General features: G+C 43.8%; 1 protein-coding gene across 1 annotated transcript in view; it reads right to left on the bottom strand.

Moving 5' to 3' along the window:
- The window catches only part of fscn2b (fascin actin-bundling protein 2b, retinal), a 40,441-nt gene extending 27,467 nt beyond the window's left edge, over positions 1-12,974 (bottom strand). Inside the window, exon 1 of the mRNA XM_078401274.1 lies at positions 12,055-12,974. Coding sequence (XP_078257400.1) covers positions 12,055-12,877 — 823 coding nt within the window. The 5' untranslated portion in view covers positions 12,878-12,974. The remainder of the gene's footprint in view (positions 1-12,054) is intronic.
- Between the last annotated feature and the right edge of the window lie 3,901 nt (positions 12,975-16,875).

The following is a 16,875-nucleotide window of genomic DNA, read 5'->3' as shown; positions in this document are numbered from 1 at the left end:
AAAGGAAGTGAAAAGACACCACTTCAAATGTTCATTAAAAAAAAATCATTTTTAATTGGCAATTTTAAAAATCTAATCAACAGAGCCTAAGAATAGAAGGCTCCAAAGTACTTCAATTGAGCATGACCAAACAAAAATTGACCCTAAGCCTAAAGAAAAGTGTTGGGGCAGCTGATTACAAGGTTGGATATTGAGGTGGGCTTTAAGTGGTGCCTTGAGGAAAGAAAATGATTGGCAGAATTCTTTTAAGAAAGGAATTCCAGAACCTAGGGCTTTGGCAGCTGAAGATGTGGCCCCTAGCAGTGAAGCAGATAGCCATAGGGTTGATCAAGGGGTCAGAATTAGAGGAGCACTCAGGTTTTGGAGGGCTGGAGAAGATTATAGAGACCAGAAATGTAATGACTTCATCGATTTGAAAGCAGCAGTGACAATTTTGGATCTGGCAAGGCTGTAGGACCAAGGATGCCGGTGGTGAACCTGTTATATATTTGAAGCACTTCCCTCTGGAAGGCGACTCCGGACTGTCAAAGCAGCCACAGCCAGACATAAAAACAGCTTTTTTTTCCACAAGCAGTAGTTTTACTCAATAACCAAAGTCTGTGGGTCTCTTTTTTGCTCTGGTTTATTTTCACCCACATGTTTAGACCGTAATGTTGTATCCTTATTGTTTTGATGTGGTTATGCTTTATTCTTAATTGTTAACTGTATGTTTGTGTTGTCATTTGTGAGCGGAGCACCAAGGCACATTCCTTGTATATGCACATACTTGGCCAATAAACATTCATTCATTCATAACATTAAGCAACGTGGCGAACTTTACCCTCCATCTCTCAAAGCAGCGCAAGGAAAAATAGTGTCCTGTCATTTCCTTCCTGTAAAGCCCAGTTGCCAGGACCAACAGGCATCAGACAGAGAAAAATGGGGCTCACCAACACAGCATGAGAGTAAAGGAGTTTAAATAGAAAACTTAATCCACTTAGAATCCTATTAGAGAGAACTGAAGAACTGCAAAGGATTGAACACATTCGTGAAAGGACGTCATAGATCTATAATGACAATAGACGATAGACAATAGGTGCAGCAGTAGGCCATTCGGCCCTTTGAGCCAGCACCACCATTCAATGTGATCATGGCTGGTTGGAAAGGAGGACAAGGATGGGATTTGCAGAGTATAAATGTTATTATAGGAAATATAAATGTTCTAGTCTGACACAAAGAAAATATTTGTGATGAAATAGAGGAGCATCGTTGCTGTGTTCAGAATTATTTGGTCAATTAAAAAACTGACCTCACCGAAACCTCATTTACACTTGAACATGAGACAAGAATCACAGTGCCAGAGACCTGGGTTTGATCCTGACCTCAAGTGCAGTCTACATGGAGTTTGTGTTCTCTCCCTGTGACCATGTGGGTTTCCTCCGGGTGTTCCGCTTCCCTCCCACATCCCAAAGCAGTGCAGGTCTGTAGTATAATTGGCTTAAATGGCCCCTAATTATGGGGAATGGATAACATGCCATAGAATTGGGATAACATGCCTTAGAAAGTAGCCGGCTGTTGTTTGCAGAGGATCCCTAGTGTTGCGGCCAGTATCAGATATGTGGGAACCTTATTAGTTTAGTTTATTAGTTTAGTTTATTATTGTCACGTGTACCGAGGAACAGTGGAATGTTTTATGTTGCATGCTATCCAGTCAGTGAAAAGACTATACATAAGTACAATCAAGGTGCCACGGTATATAGATAAGTAGTATATTCAACTCACGATCGACAAGTATTTTCAGGAACCCGGAAGAACCATTGTGTTAATTATTGCTGTAATAGTTCCATCCTCTAACACGCTGCACACCAGACCATGAGATAGAGACTGTGATGCTGACATTTACAGCTCTATTTAGAGAGATTATTAGTGGCAATCAGAGAATGACAGAAGGAGGTCAGGTTCAAATCTTCTTCGAAGATAGACACAAAAAGCTGGAGTAACTAGGCGGGTCAGGCAGCATCCCTTGAGAAAAGGAATAGGTGACACCTATTCCTTTTCTCCAGAGATGCTACCTGACCCGCTGAGTTACTCCAGCTTTTCGTGTCTATCTTCAGTATAAACCAACACCTGCAATTCCTTGGTGGACACAAAATGCTGGAGTAACTCAGCGGGTCAGGCAGCATCTCTGGGGAGAAGGAATGGGGTAACTTTTCGGGTTGAGACCTTTCTTTAGAATGGTTGGAATGAGTCTGAAGAAGGGTCTCGGCCCAAAACGTCACCCATTCCTTCTCTCCATAGATGCTGCCTGACCCGCTGAGTTACTCCAGCATTTTGTGTCTACCTTCGATTTAAACCAGCATCTGCAGTTCTCTCCTACACCTGCAATTCCTTCCAACACATCAAATCTTCTTCACACTTTTGTCTTTTCGTTCTATGGTTCTTGCCCCTTCTACCAATGGGAACGGCTTCTTCTTTATCTTCTCTGTCTAGACCATTCAGGCTTTTATCTATCAGATCCCTTCTCAACTTCCTCTGTTCCATGGAGAAAAACTCCAAATTTGCCAGTGTATCTCTGTAACACGTGAGTGCACAATCACAAGGCATTCATATCTTTCCTAATGGTATGGACACGGGTATGTTTGAACCATAAGTTCTTAGGTTTTGTACTTCATGCTTCTGCTTATAAAGCTGAGAGCACATATACTATTTATAACTGCTTTCTCAAAGCACCTTGCTGCTTCCAAACATTTACGCACATACATCCTCAGATTTCTCATTTGATGAACCATTTTTATGTTGCACTGCCAATTCTTTTTCCCACCAAGATGTAACAAAGTGCAACCTTTTACTTTAAATTTCATGAGTCACCCATTCCACCTGCCTGTCCATTTCTTCTCAGTGTAGTTTTAATTTTAGAGATACAGAGTGGAAACAGGCCCTTTGGTCCACCAAGTCCGTGCCGTTCAGCAACCCCCGTACAATAGTTCTATCCTACACCGTAGGTACAATTTACAGAAGCCAATTAACCTTCAAACCTGCACATCATTGGGATGTGGGGGGAAACTGGAGCACCTGGAGAAATCCCACGTAGGTCACGGGAAGAAAGTACAAACTCCGTACAGACACCATCCATAGTCAGGATTAAATCCAGGTCTCTGGCGCTGTAAGGCAGCAACTCTACCGCTGCACCACTGTGCTGCCACTGTATTACACCCTCTTCACAGTTCATTGTGGTTCCAAGTTTTGTCTCATTTTCAAATTTAGAAATTGGTATCTCTAGAAATAATAAACTCTGACAAATTTGTCAGGGATCAGTAGCTCGTGGTGTGTTACTGGCTAAACCTTGAGGAAAGTGGGGGCTTTTTATGGGCAAAAACTTTGCTGAATTTAATGAAGCAAATCAGATGGATGAATTAGGAGTGAACTCTTCAAGAGTGATTTTAATTAATTAGATTAATTAATGCATTTGGTAAGGTTTAAGATCCAAATGGGAAGTAAATAATCTGTACAAAATATAGAATATCAGATAGATTGAGAGCAAAGATAGTAAGGGGTGAAGAAGGGGTGAAGGTCTGAAGAAGGGTCTCGACCCGAAACGTCACCCATTCCTTCTCTCCCGAGATGCTGCCTGACCTGCTGAGTTACTCCAGCATTTTGTGAATAAATCGATTTGTACCAGCATCTGCAGTTATTTTCTTATAGTAAGGGGTGAATTGGGTACAGTAAATTTAAGGAACAATCAAATAAAAATTGGATTCTTTTTTAGCAAAGATATGGTGACAGTACTTGTAGACATATTTCAGGAAACATTAGTGACAATAAATTGTTGTAGAATGTCCTGGATGAATAAAGACAGAAGCCAATTAAAATTGAAAAATAACCTGCCAGCACTATATCAAAAAGGAAAAAAGGAAAATTAAGTAAATTAAGAATAGGATGAGGAAATTTCAATGTGCATGAGAATTTTTTTTTTTACAAACATCAAACGATTTTTTTTAACAAATACCTCCAAAAGATAATAGTGAAGCAGAGCCAAGGAGACTTTAGGTTTTCTTATTTGTTTTTAATAAGTACTTTTGGATATAAAACAAATCCTGAGGTATCTTAGGTTTAGTTTAGTTTAGATACAGCATGGAAACAGGCACTTCACCACCGAGTCCACATCAACCATCAATCTCCCGTTCATACAAGTTCTATGTTGTTCCACTTTCTCATCCACTCCCGACACATTAGGGGACATTCTACGGTGCCCAATTAACCAGTGGGTGAAGGGGGGGGGGGTAAGAAGAGGAAGTCAGGAGGGTTTACAGAATTGGAGCATTCAATGTTCGTGCTGTTGGGTTGGCGGCTATCCAAGTGAAATTTGAGGTCCTGCTCTTCCAGTTTGTGTGTGGCCTCACTCTGTCAGTGAAAGAGGCTAGGGACAGAAAGATCAGTACGAGAATGGGAAGGGGAGTTAAGCCAGCAACCGGGATCTCCAGTAGGCCTTGGTGGACTGAGAGCAAGTGTTCGACAAAACGGTCACCTGGTCTACACCTGGTCCCGCTGATTCCGACCTGACAATAACAAACCTGTTAGCTTAATGACTGCGGTAGGGAATATTTTCTGAGTATTTAATTAAGGATGACATTTTCAGTTATGCAAGAATTCAACAGCCAGATATTGCTGGAGGAATTTCAGAATGAAAATCAAGACATCACTATTCTTAGAGTTGGGTGATAGCATTGATAGATGGAAAGCACTTTATTGTCCTTTAAGTGATTTGTGATTGTTCATAATTGTTTTCGACCTCCATAGAGTCATAAAGTCATAGTCACAGAGTCATACAGCGTAGAAATAGGCCCTTTGGCCCAACTTGCCCACACCGACCAATATGCCCATCTACATTATTCCCATCTGCCTACCTGGCCTATATCCCTCTAAAACCATCCTATCCATGTACCTGTCTAAATGTTTCTCAAAATGTTGCGATAGTATTGGCTCAACTACTTCCCTAATGATCTCCATCATTGTGGAAATGGAATGAAGCGATAATCTATTCAGTTTGTAGCAATTGCCTCCTTGTCCAGATGGTTGTGGATACCAAAAGGGATACAACCCAGGAAAGCGTCCACTTGGGCCATTTAACATCATTGCTGTATGTATGTACTGCTGCACTACTGGAGCTGCCCTCTATCAAACCCTGAGCCCCAAAGGCACTATCGGAAAGAAAGAAAACAAGTGTTTTTACGATACCAAACGATACGTCCTGAAATGAACCTATAAAAAGCCAATTAATTATATTTCTGTCCATGATGTCTTTTAGCCAACAAAATGGATTTTGTGTCTACCTACATAGACTGGCTGTCTTGCAAGATATATGATAGTGTGGGGAGCACTTTGAAATCTTTCTGGAAGATATAATGAAATTCTTTGAAAATACAAGTGTTGGGCTGCACAGTGGCACAGCGGTAGAGTTGCTGCCTTGCAGCGTCAGAGACCGGGGTTCGATCTTGATTGCGGATGTTGTCTGTACGGAGTTTGTACGTTCTCCCTGTGACCGCGTGGGTTTTGTACAGGCACTCCAGTTTGCTCTCACACTCCAAAGACGTGCAGGTTATTCGGTAAAATTGTAAGTTGTCCCTAGTGTGTAGGATAGTGCTAGCGTATGGAGTGGCCGTTGGTCGGCGCGGACACGGTGGGCCGACTCAGCTTCCGCCCTTTAGATCTTTAAAGTCTACAATTTTTAGATTTTTTTTAGATTTAGCGATACAGCACAGAAACAGGCCCTTCGGCCCACCTGGTCAGCGCCGCCCAGCGATCCCCGCACACTAACATTATCCTACACCCACTAGGGACAATTTTTTAAAAACATTTGCCCACCCAATTAACATCCAAACCTGTACGTCTTTTGAGTGTGGGAGGAAACCGAAAATCTCGGAGAAAACCCACGCAGGTCACGGGGAGAACGTACAAGCTCCTTACAGATGGCGCCCGTAGTCAATGAACCTAGGTCTCTGGCGCTGCATTCGCTGAAAGGCAGCAAGTCTACTACTGCGCCACCATAAAATACATTTAGACAGGTACATAGATAGGAAAGTTATAGAGGGATATGGACCAAATGCGGGTAAATGGTACTAGCTTGGATGGGGCGTCTTGGTCGGCATGGACGAGTTGGGCTGAAGGGCCTGTTTCCTTGCTGTATACCTCTATTTCTGTACATTACTTAATTTTCACTATCCATAGATGCAGGCTGACCTGTTGAGTCCTTCTAATATTTTCTGCTTTGTTTTAGATTTTCAGCATCTGTTTTCCAGCAAATGCCACTATCGTGTCTGCCTCTACCACCAATACTGGCAGCACATTCCAATTCAATGGTGCTTTATTTGTCACATGTGCAACCGCACAGTGAAATTCTTTTGCATATTTACACATGCAGGCACCAGCATGTCTTGGCACCATTTCCAAACTCCAAAGTCTGGTCTGCCCCCCCGCTCGTTCTACTGGAACGGTTCCCGATCCAGGTAAGCCCCAGGCTCCTGCAGGACCTTCCTCCGTCACCTTCAATCAGATGGGCCCGTGAACCGACGTCCCTTTCCTCGCCCGGCCATCTTCGTGTCCCGGCTTCACCGCCTGCAGCTGACCTTGAAGGGATTGGAGGCGTTACCCCGGTTCACCCACCTACCGGCCCTTGTTCCTCACGTCCGATGGCTCCAGCGGCTCCCTCCCGGTACCACAATGCGCCGAGCCTCAGAGCGAGCTCCCGGTACGGGCGGCCCGCCAAGCCTTCGGCCGGGCTCCGCGGCCCGATGAGCCTTTGGGTCTTCCAGGCACCCACCACTCTCTGTGTAAAGAACTTGCCTGCACATTGCCTTTAGACGTTGCCTCCCTCAACTTATGGTTCTGCCCTTAAGGCTTTGACATTTATTCCCACCCTGGGGAAATTGCACTGACTGTAAAAAGTCAAATTTATGAAGACGATTTAAATGCCTTTTTTATTACATAAAGCTCCACAAATCCATTCAATGCACCAGTCGACTATAATTTATTGCTGTGAACAAGAGACTGGGAATCAACACATGTATCACTGACTTACCCTTAACCTAAAAGCAGTTGTGTGCGCAGAATGACAGAAAGATAGAAGGAATGCTACATTTGCTGTCTCACTGCAGTCAGACCTGATGTTAAAATGAGGGCAGCATTGGGTTTTACTGTAATTAAGCCATTTAGAAAACCAATATCTTGAAAGTGAATAGAGAAATAAGTCCACCAATTCCCCGCTCTGTTTAATTTAATTTCCAGGCATAAACTAATGTGAAAAATATGCAGGAATGTGAAGGATTTTACTACTTGGAATATGCAACCATTTCTCCTTTGCCCTGCCAGTATCAGAATCAAGTACTCCAAAAGCATCTCATATTTCGCTTCGGCAGGTTACAACCCAGTGGTATGAATATTGATTTCTCTAACTTCAAGTAACCCCTGCACTCCCTTTCTCTCCATCCCTCTCCCACCCAGGTCACACTAGGTTCCTGTACTCACCTCGCAAACAGCCAACAATGGCAGATTTCCTTTATCATCGTTATTTTTTTGCATATCTTTCATTCATTTGTTCTATACCTTTCTACATCACTGTCTATATCTCTCGTTTTCCTTTCCCCTGACTAGACTGAAGAAGTGTCTCGACCCGAAATGTCACCCATTCCTTCTCTCCAGAGATGATGCCTGTCCCGTTGAGTTACTCCAGCATTTTGTTTCTATCTTTGGTTTAAACCAGCATCTGCAGTTCTTTCCTACACACTCCCAAGTTAAGTATCAAACAGCAGGACCTATGGTGAATATCATCCTGCATTGATGGCACTTCCAAAATGGCACATCGTATCGAGATTTATGAAGACTAAAGCAATCAGATGATTTGGTGAATGAGGGCAAAGAACATAGTGTCACCTTACATCTTACTAAATAGCACATGAAACTCAAGTACCATACAGACTAATCTTAAGTTCCTTAAGCCTCCTGCCTGAGTCCAAAGCTGTCTTAGTTCCAAACTCAGTCCAGAACTTGCTGCTACAACAGTGTGTACACTAGAACACCAGAACTCTTCAATATCCAGCACCAACCACCACCCTGAATGGGTGTTATATTTCTATATACTTTAACATAAGGTTCTTGATTAATAAGGGCGTCAAAGGTTGCGGGGAGAAGGCAAGAGATTGGGGTTGAAAGGGAAGAAATAGATCAACCATGATCGAATGACAAGCAGACTCGATGGGCCAAATGGCCTAATTCTGCTCCTATGTCATGGTTTTGGAGTCCAACAACCTGTTCTGTAGGGGGTTGTTCCTGCCAACCAGGGATGAATTCAAGGCATTCAACTCCTCATTGCAAAGAGTTTTATATATGCTATAACAGAATATATTTGGAACAACTAATACTAAAAGTCTGGAAATTGCACCCTGGCTTATTCTTGAAACTGGTGTCATTTATAGGATTAATCTGAAATCTGCTCTTCTATTCATGAGGTAACCTTGGAAATGTCCAAAACTGATAGTGAAAAGCAACAAAACTATCCAGTGATCCCTTTACAATTGACTAGAGACGAATAATTATTGAAATATATCTGGATAAAATGTCTCCAGTCATTTCTAGGAATTGTTTACAGATTTATAAATTGAATTTAATATTTAATTGCATGTGTGCTTTGCGAAACTCCATCTAATATATTTTAGAAAGCTTCAATTCACTGGATAGTTATCATGAGTAGATGGAACACTACTTAAATTGGCACACGCCACATGGAAACCATTTCATACTGATCTTGGTGGGATGTCCTTCTAAAGTCAGGGCTGAGCTACATTGTTGGATCAAATTCTACACGCGATGATATTCTAACTCCTTGGCCTCTACCAATTGTCTGAAAAACAAAAACTATGCATCTAAGGCAAAGTGGAGCTCAAGGTGTTGACATTGGAGAGGGTCCAGATGTTTACAAGAATGATCCCAGGAATGATTGGGTTAAGATATGATGAGCATTTGACAGCACAGGGCCTATACTCACTGGAATTTAGAATGATAAGCAGAGACCTCATTGAAACTTACCGAAAAGTGAAAGGCCTGCATAGAGTGAATGTCAAGAGGATGTTTCCACTAGTGGGAGTATCTGGGACCAGAGGCCACAACCTCAAAATAAAGGGATGTATCTTTAGAAAGATGAGGAGGAATTTCTTTAGCCATAGGGTGGTGAATCCGTGGAATTCATTGCCATGGACGTTGTGGAGGCCGTCGATGGATATTTTAAAGGCGGAGATTGACAGATTCTTGATCAGTAAGGGTGTCAGGAGAATGGGGTTGTGAGGCGAAGAAAGATCAGCCATGATTGAATGGCGGAGATCTGATGGGCCGAATGGCCTAATTCTGCTCCTAGAACTTATGAAGTTACATTTTCCGTACTGTCACTGACAGTCATCTGATTGTAATGGCATGAACAAGTGGGGAAGTGGTTGAAGAGAATGAGAATGCAGGGGCCACGTGTGGTGGCGGGCCTGGTACACCAGTGTGAGTAGATAAGACTGTTCGATGAACTTTTTGTAACTTTGGCGGCGCCAGAAACTTGATGACTCTTTGTGTACTGCTCGGGTGAGGTCTGCGGTATGATTTTACCGGATTAGGTGCAAAAACAAAGAATTTCACTGCACCTTAGTACACGTGACAACAAAGTATCATTGAAGGTATTTATTCGCAAAATGCTGGAGTAACTCAGCAGGTCAGGCAGCATCTCAGGAGAGAAGGAATGGGTGACGTTTCGGGTCGAGAATGTTTTGGGTCAACCCGAAACGTCACCCATTCCATCTCTCCTGAGATGCTGCCTGACCTGCTGAGTTTCTCCAACATTTTGTGAATAAATACCTTCGATTTGTACCAGCATCTGCAGTTATTTTCTTATACAAAGTATCATTGAATCGTTGTAAACCTGTAAATCGTGTCATTCACTCCATGGGAGAATCGTCTATTTGTCAACCATTTCCTGCAAAAAAATTCCCAAAATTCTAAACTCCAAGTTTGAGAGACTTAAAGCTCTTGCAATTTTTCCACTTCGATTGACAGAATGAAACCACAATAATTTATAAAACAATTCCATGTAATCACTTTTTAATTAGTTACTATGTTGGTAAATTTGCTGGACCATCCTGTTATAAACTCATCGTAATACCGCAGTAATTAATATATTTTGGATGAATAAATCAGGATTTTATTAAACTGTAAAGTAAAGTGACCAGTGGCTAACTCGTGGCACAGCGCTAGTGGGTCGGCACGGTGGCACAGCTGCTGCCTCACAGCGCCAGAGACCTGGGTTTAATGCTCGCTATGGGTGCTGTCTGTGTGGGCTTTGTACGTTCTCCCTGTGACCGTGTGGGTTTTGTCCAGGAGGCGCAGGTTTCCTCCCACATTCCAAAGATGTGTGGGTTTGTTGGGTTCTTTAAACTGCCCCCAGCCTGCACGATGCAAAACTGAGATAACATAGAACTAGTGTGAACAGATGATCGATGGTCAGCGTGGTCTCGGTGGGTCAAAGGGCCTGTTTCCACACTGTATCAAAAACTATACTTAAATTCAGCATTTCAATGGTTTCTGTTGTTGAAAAGCTCAGATTAGGACAGGGTTACAAGGTACACTACTCATGACTTTTTTTTTTTTACCGTCAATGCGATATTCTATTCAATAAAATTTACTGCAACATATAAACATTCTTCAGGGAGGAATGGGAAAAATGGACAAATGGGTAAAAAATGGAGAATATGCAAGGAGGCTTTAATGAAATAAGAGCTACAAGATCAGGTTATTAACAGGTTTGGGCTTCACTTATAACTGCAGTTTTCGAGCAAAATTGTATCACTTCTCTGTAAACTAATAGCCAGTCCAAGATCCCCACACTGTTTTCAATCCGATTGAAAAGAACACTTTAAATAAATATAATAATGAGATGACTCTGCCTGCTTGAGGTGCAATCAAAAATGGTTTAATAGGAGCCTGAGGGGTCTCTGTTTCACACGAAGGGTGGTGGGTGTATGGAACAAGTTGCCAGAGGAGGTACTTGAGGCAGGGACTATCCCAACATTCAAGAAACAGTTTGAAAGGAACATGGGTAGGACAGGTTTGGAGGGATATGGACCAAACCCGGGTGTGTGGGACTAATGTAGCTGGGACATGTTGGCAGGTGTGGGCAAGTTGAGTCGAAGGGCTGTTTCCACACTGTATCACTATCACTCAATGCCTCTTACATTAGAAACACAAGTTTGGTGGTTTCTCCCTACACACTACAACAGTTGCTTGGGAAGTAAACTAACTTTAGCAGTAAAAGTCTCGATGATTCCATAACAAGAATAATATTCTGGTCATTGTGGGCCAAGGAGCCCGTACATGTGCTGTACTTTTCTATAATGTGGAGTTATGTTTTGAAAGAGGTGGTTTTAACTTTGTCCTAGTAAACCAGTGAAAGATCTCACCTTTTTCCGCTCAGTTCGCCGAGGCCTACGGGGATTCCAGGTTGCCAACCATTTCAACTCCCCTACCCATTTCCATATTGACCATTCCGTCCTGGGCCTCCGCCATTGTCAGATTGAGGCCACACACAAATTGGAGAAACAGCACCTCACATTTTGCTTGGGTAGCTTACAACCAAAAGGTATGGACATTGAATTCTCTAATTTTAAGTAACTTCTAATAACACTCCCCTGCCTGCCCCCCATCCTCCACCCTAATTGCTTAACCAGTTGCACAGTTGACCACATTGTATTCCTCTTGAGATCATACCTTCCCGAGCCAACAATGGGCCTACTAGGGCTCCACCCTACCCGAGGTCATTTGTTGCTGGCCCTGAATGCACCTGGTCTTTTCTCACCTCCCTCCAGCTCTTCACTACCACCCCCCCCCCCCCTCAATACCCCGACCCCCTACTTTCAGACTCAAAACGTCATCTACCCTTTTTCTTCGGAGATGCTACCCGACCCGCTGAGTTACTCCAGCTCTTTGTGTATATCTCTGGTACAAACCGGCATCTTTGTTTCTACACGTTCTTTGTTTCCACACAGATCTCACCTTGTCTGATTGATACCAGGCGGTCGTTGCAGGCCCGTAAAACCACTTGGGGGTGACTCTGCTCCAAATCGAAGAGGTCATCCTTGCCAGGCTTGGAGTTTCTTCCCGACCTCAGAGTGCCAATTGGTCCCATTGCACTCAGATATTTCCCCTCGTGGTCCTTGAAGGCGATTTTCCCAGCTTTAAATTCCAAGGTGTAGCTCGTGTCCAAATCCCGCTTCTTAACCAGCTTGCCATCGTTGCGGAGAAACCTGTTGTCGCAGGTCTGGATGCTGTACTTCTTATCTTGGTAGATCAGGGTGATGAGAGCATTCACCCCCCATGGAATGTTGCTATCGGCGGATAGCTCGTCCTCTTGCACCGAGAGATGGGCGTATCTTTTCCGACTGACGCTTAAAAGGTTGGCCTGGGGATGGCTGGCCAGGTGAATGGACCAGAATTCCGACTCGGTGATGTTCTGGGCAAAACACGAGAGGTGATCTTCGGTCCCACCAAAATACCGCTTGTGGGGTTCAGATTGCAAGGTCCACCTGCCGTCGCCATGTGCAATGACCGTGAACCTACAGTCATCGTCTGGCTTCTCGGCTTCACATGACACGTTGCCATCCTTGTTAGCCAACAGGTAGCGCCCAAGGTGACTCCTCAGAAAGACCACGGAGTTTTTGCCATCGTCTTGCTCCAACGTCCAGATCTGTTTCTTCTTTAGGCTGGCGCCTGATGCATTCACCTTGAAACCAAACGCTTCTGCCGTCAAGTATTTGTTGTTGTAGTTGATGAGTCCAAATTGGATCTTTAAAGCTTGGTGGGTTCCGTTAGTGGGCATCTCTCTCCTTTCGAGTTATGTTTTTCCTTCTTGCAGCGGAACTTCAACCCGTTCTTCCAGTTGATCTCAGAAACACAAACAATACAGGCACTTTGTTTGTGCGGGTCTGCTCCTGAAAGATTTAAAGTGGTCCAAATTGCCAAAACATCCAAATCCTACACAAGCATCCAGTGACGTCGGCTTAAATGCCCAGTCATTTACCCTCTTAGCTCCTCCACTATCCGCTATAAAGCCTTTAATAGCGATTAACAAAAAAAGCACCTCAGCAAATCATTTAAGTATTATCAAAGCTTTAGCATTTCAAGATCTGCTTTTGTGCAGGTCGAATTTTTTTTGTTGGTGGGAAGTAAGTTGCTTGTCTCGCCTGCTGAAGTCTGCTCTAATTGTTCACGTCGAGGATTATAAACACGAATTTTAATAAACTGCCAGCGCTCTGTAATTAATAGCAGCGCCCGATAGTGCAACGGGATGAAGGTTTATGTCAAACAGTGGTCCTTTGTACGTTTCCTTCGCTCCCCTTGAGTCCCAGTGGATATATCTCTTCAGACACAAAGCGGTTGACTGTCGAGTCCTTTCTTCTGTCTCAGAGTACGTTTAGGTACCGGCACCTCCAGCCTCCAGAGTACATCTCTCAAACCTTGCTCACCGGCTAGCCGTCCCTCTGAATTATTGCGCAGTTTTTTCAGCGTGTAAACCTGGATGAAATATGATAGCGTTTACCTGCAGTAGAGTTGGCTTGGTGTCCTCTTTCTCTTTTGCTGGAGGGTAGAGTTACCCGGGTGTCTGATTCCTTCTCTGCGGGTCATCTACAGCCGGCTCCTGTTATACAGTGTAAGCTTCTTTGCAATGAACTCAGGGCCTCGATTTCTCAGTCTTAATCCTTTTATCCTGTGGTATTCACCTTCCTTCATCTGTCCTGTCTCTACCTTGTTATCTCCTTTCCTGGCAAAAAAAACCTCATTACAAAATTAAGATTAAGCTGGAAAGGGTACATAGGAGAATGTTGGCAGGACCAGAAGGTCTGAGCTATAGGGAGAGGTTGAGTAGGCTGGGACACAGCAGGATGAGGGGGTGACCTTCCTGAGGTGTATAAAAACATGAGATGAATAGATCTGGTAGAAGCACAGAATCTCTTGCCCAAAGTAGGTGAATCAAGGACCAGAGGACAGGTTTAAGGTGAAGGAGAAAATATTTAATAGGATTCTGAGGGGAAACTTTATTATTGTCATTCTGGCCCACTGAGTTACTCCAGCATTTTCTGTCGATCTTCGTGTAAACCAGCATCTGCAGTTCCTTCCTACACAAATCATCCTTTCTCTTCTTTACCCCAGAACAGGCGTGAAGATTTAAATGCAAATACAAACACTGCTAATTTCGTCTTTGTTCCAAGGATAGTGGGACTGAAAACTATTCATAAACACCAAAGTCAAATCTAGCTTCCTGCTGGAATAACATGGTGATATTCTGATTTGCATGTATGTTCCTTCATTGTTTAGTTCAGCCATTGTTTATTGTGCCACTCACTACAACATCCTCGTGCAATACCCCATTGATCTGAGAAGAGGGACAAAGTTTTAAAATGGAGTGAGAGATAGGAACAGAGAGCAACAATGTCGCAGGCCTGATCTGTAAGAGGCTGAGCGGCCCAACACATGCTGGATGTGCCTGCTCCACATCGATCTGCAGATGTTTAATTCGCCTGTTCTCAGATGTTACAATCTGCACACGTACCTGACTGTGACAGCAACATTATTCACGTTCTAATTGCAGGTTCCAGGCGCCCGTGTAATTACATCCGTACATTGACACAAAATGCCAGAGTAACTCAGCAGGTCTGATGAAGGGTCTTGACCCGAAACCTCACTTATTCCTTTTCTCCAGAGATGCTGCCTGACCCGCTGAGTTACTGTGGCATTTTGTGTCTATCTTTGGTGTAAACTAGCATCTGCAGCTTTTTTCTACACTCATACGACAAACCGTAATTTGCCAGCTTTGATCAGTCTTTGGCCTGCACTGTGGTGGGTTGAGTTTTTGCCGATGGAGTTTCTTATCCAGTGTGTGGGTGGTGATGGGAATTCAGTTAGCTACTTTGCTATCCATTACATTGATGACTACCTCCTGCACCCATGCAGAACTCATGGACTTCATCAGCTTCACCATCAATTTTCATCATGCACTCAAATTTACTTGAACCATCTCCGACACCTCCCGCCCCTTTCCTGATCTCACAGTCTCCATCACAGGAAATAGACTATTGACTGACGTCCATTATAAACCCACTGACTCCTACAACTATCTCGACTACACTTCTTCCCACCCTGCTTCCTGCAAAGACTCTATCCCCTACTCCCAATTCCTCCGTCTACGCCGCCCAAGATGAGGTGTTCCATACTAGAACATCCGAGATGTCCTCATTCTTTAGGGATTGGGGATTCCCCTCTCCCATCATAGATGAGGCACGACTCCTCGGTACCCCACAGCTCTGCCCTTGCTTTCCCTCCCCCTAGTTGCAACAGAGACAGTCCCCCTAGTCCTTACCTTCCACCCCATCAGCCATCGCATACAATACATAATCCTCTGAAATTTCGGCCACCTCCAACGGGATCCCACCACTAGCCACATCTTCCCATCGCCACCACTTTCCGCCTTCCGCAGAGACCGTTCCCTCCGCAACTCCCTGGTTGACTCATCCCTTCCCACCCAAACCACCCCCTCCCCTGGTACCTTCCCCTGCAACCGCAGAAGATGCAACACCTGGTTGTTGGACACTTTAATTCTCCTTCCCATTCCTACACAGACCTTTCTGTCCTTGGTCTCCCCCATTGTCAGAGTGAGGCTAAACACAAATTGGAGGAACGGCATCGCATATTTCGCTTGGGCAGCTCACAGTCCAGTGGTATGAATATTGATTTCTCTCACTTCAGGTACCCCCGGCATTACCTCTCTCTCTATCCCTCCTCCACCCAAGTCGCACTAGCTTCTCATTTTCACCCTACAAACAGCTTACAATGATGGCCTGTTTCCTTTATCATCGTTACTTTTTTGCATATCTTTCATTCATTGTTCTTTATCTCTCCATATCACCGTCTATAGCTCTCGTTTCCCTTATCCCTAACCAGTCTGAAGAAGGGTCTTGACCCGAAACGTCACCCATTCCTTCTCTCCAGAGATGCTGCCTGGCCTGCTGAGTTACTCCAGCTTTTGTGTCTATTGTCAGAGGAAGTAGTTGAGTCAGGCACAATAACAGCATTTAAAGGACATGGATAGGAAAGGTATAGAGGGCTATGGGCCAAATACGGGCATATGGAACTAGCTGAGATGGGGCACATTGGTTGGCATGGACGTGTTGGGCTAAGGGGTCTGTTTTCATGCTGTATAACACCGTGACTACATGACTCTTTCCCACTTTTAACATGTAACCTAATTTATTTAATCTTGGCAATCTGTTATGATTTGCAAGTAATGAATATATTCTCCAAAGCTCTACTGAAGCAACTACGTCAACTGTGATCATGTGGCCAGCTCTGAGCGTTTAGGAACAATTCATCTGTGAAAGACATCAGTCGCACCTGCATCTTTCCTATCCACCTCCACCTGCAGGAAGGAACAGCAGAGAGCTTTCAGCCATGTAACTCCAGCTGATTTTAACTTTTCAAAGCTCCAGAAATTAAATTGGGTTGAGGCTGTTCTGTGTGGTATAAAATTACACCAGGCAGTTTATTTGCTAATCAGGCTATTGAAACTATTCAAACATTGATTGTTTTCTCTGGAGCATTGGAGGCTGAAGAGAGACCTGCTAGAAGTAAAAAAAATGTAATATACATCAGAACTTTTTTCCCTGGGTGGAGATATCAAAGAGTGGAGCTTTAAGGTGAGAGGAGCAAAATTTATAGGAGATGTGTGGGTTAATCTTTTCACACAGAAAGTACTGGGTGCCTACAACGCTTTGCCTTAGTTGGTGGTGGAGGCATCTCAAATAGTGGAGTTTAGTTGACTTT

The sequence above is a fragment of the Rhinoraja longicauda genome, chromosome 6, assembly GCF_053455715.1.
Source record: "Rhinoraja longicauda isolate Sanriku21f chromosome 6, sRhiLon1.1, whole genome shotgun sequence".
Taxonomy (NCBI): domain Eukaryota; kingdom Metazoa; phylum Chordata; class Chondrichthyes; order Rajiformes; family Arhynchobatidae; genus Rhinoraja; species Rhinoraja longicauda.
The sequence above is the reverse complement of the archived record's forward strand: the minus strand, read 5'-3'. Positions and strand labels throughout refer to the sequence as shown.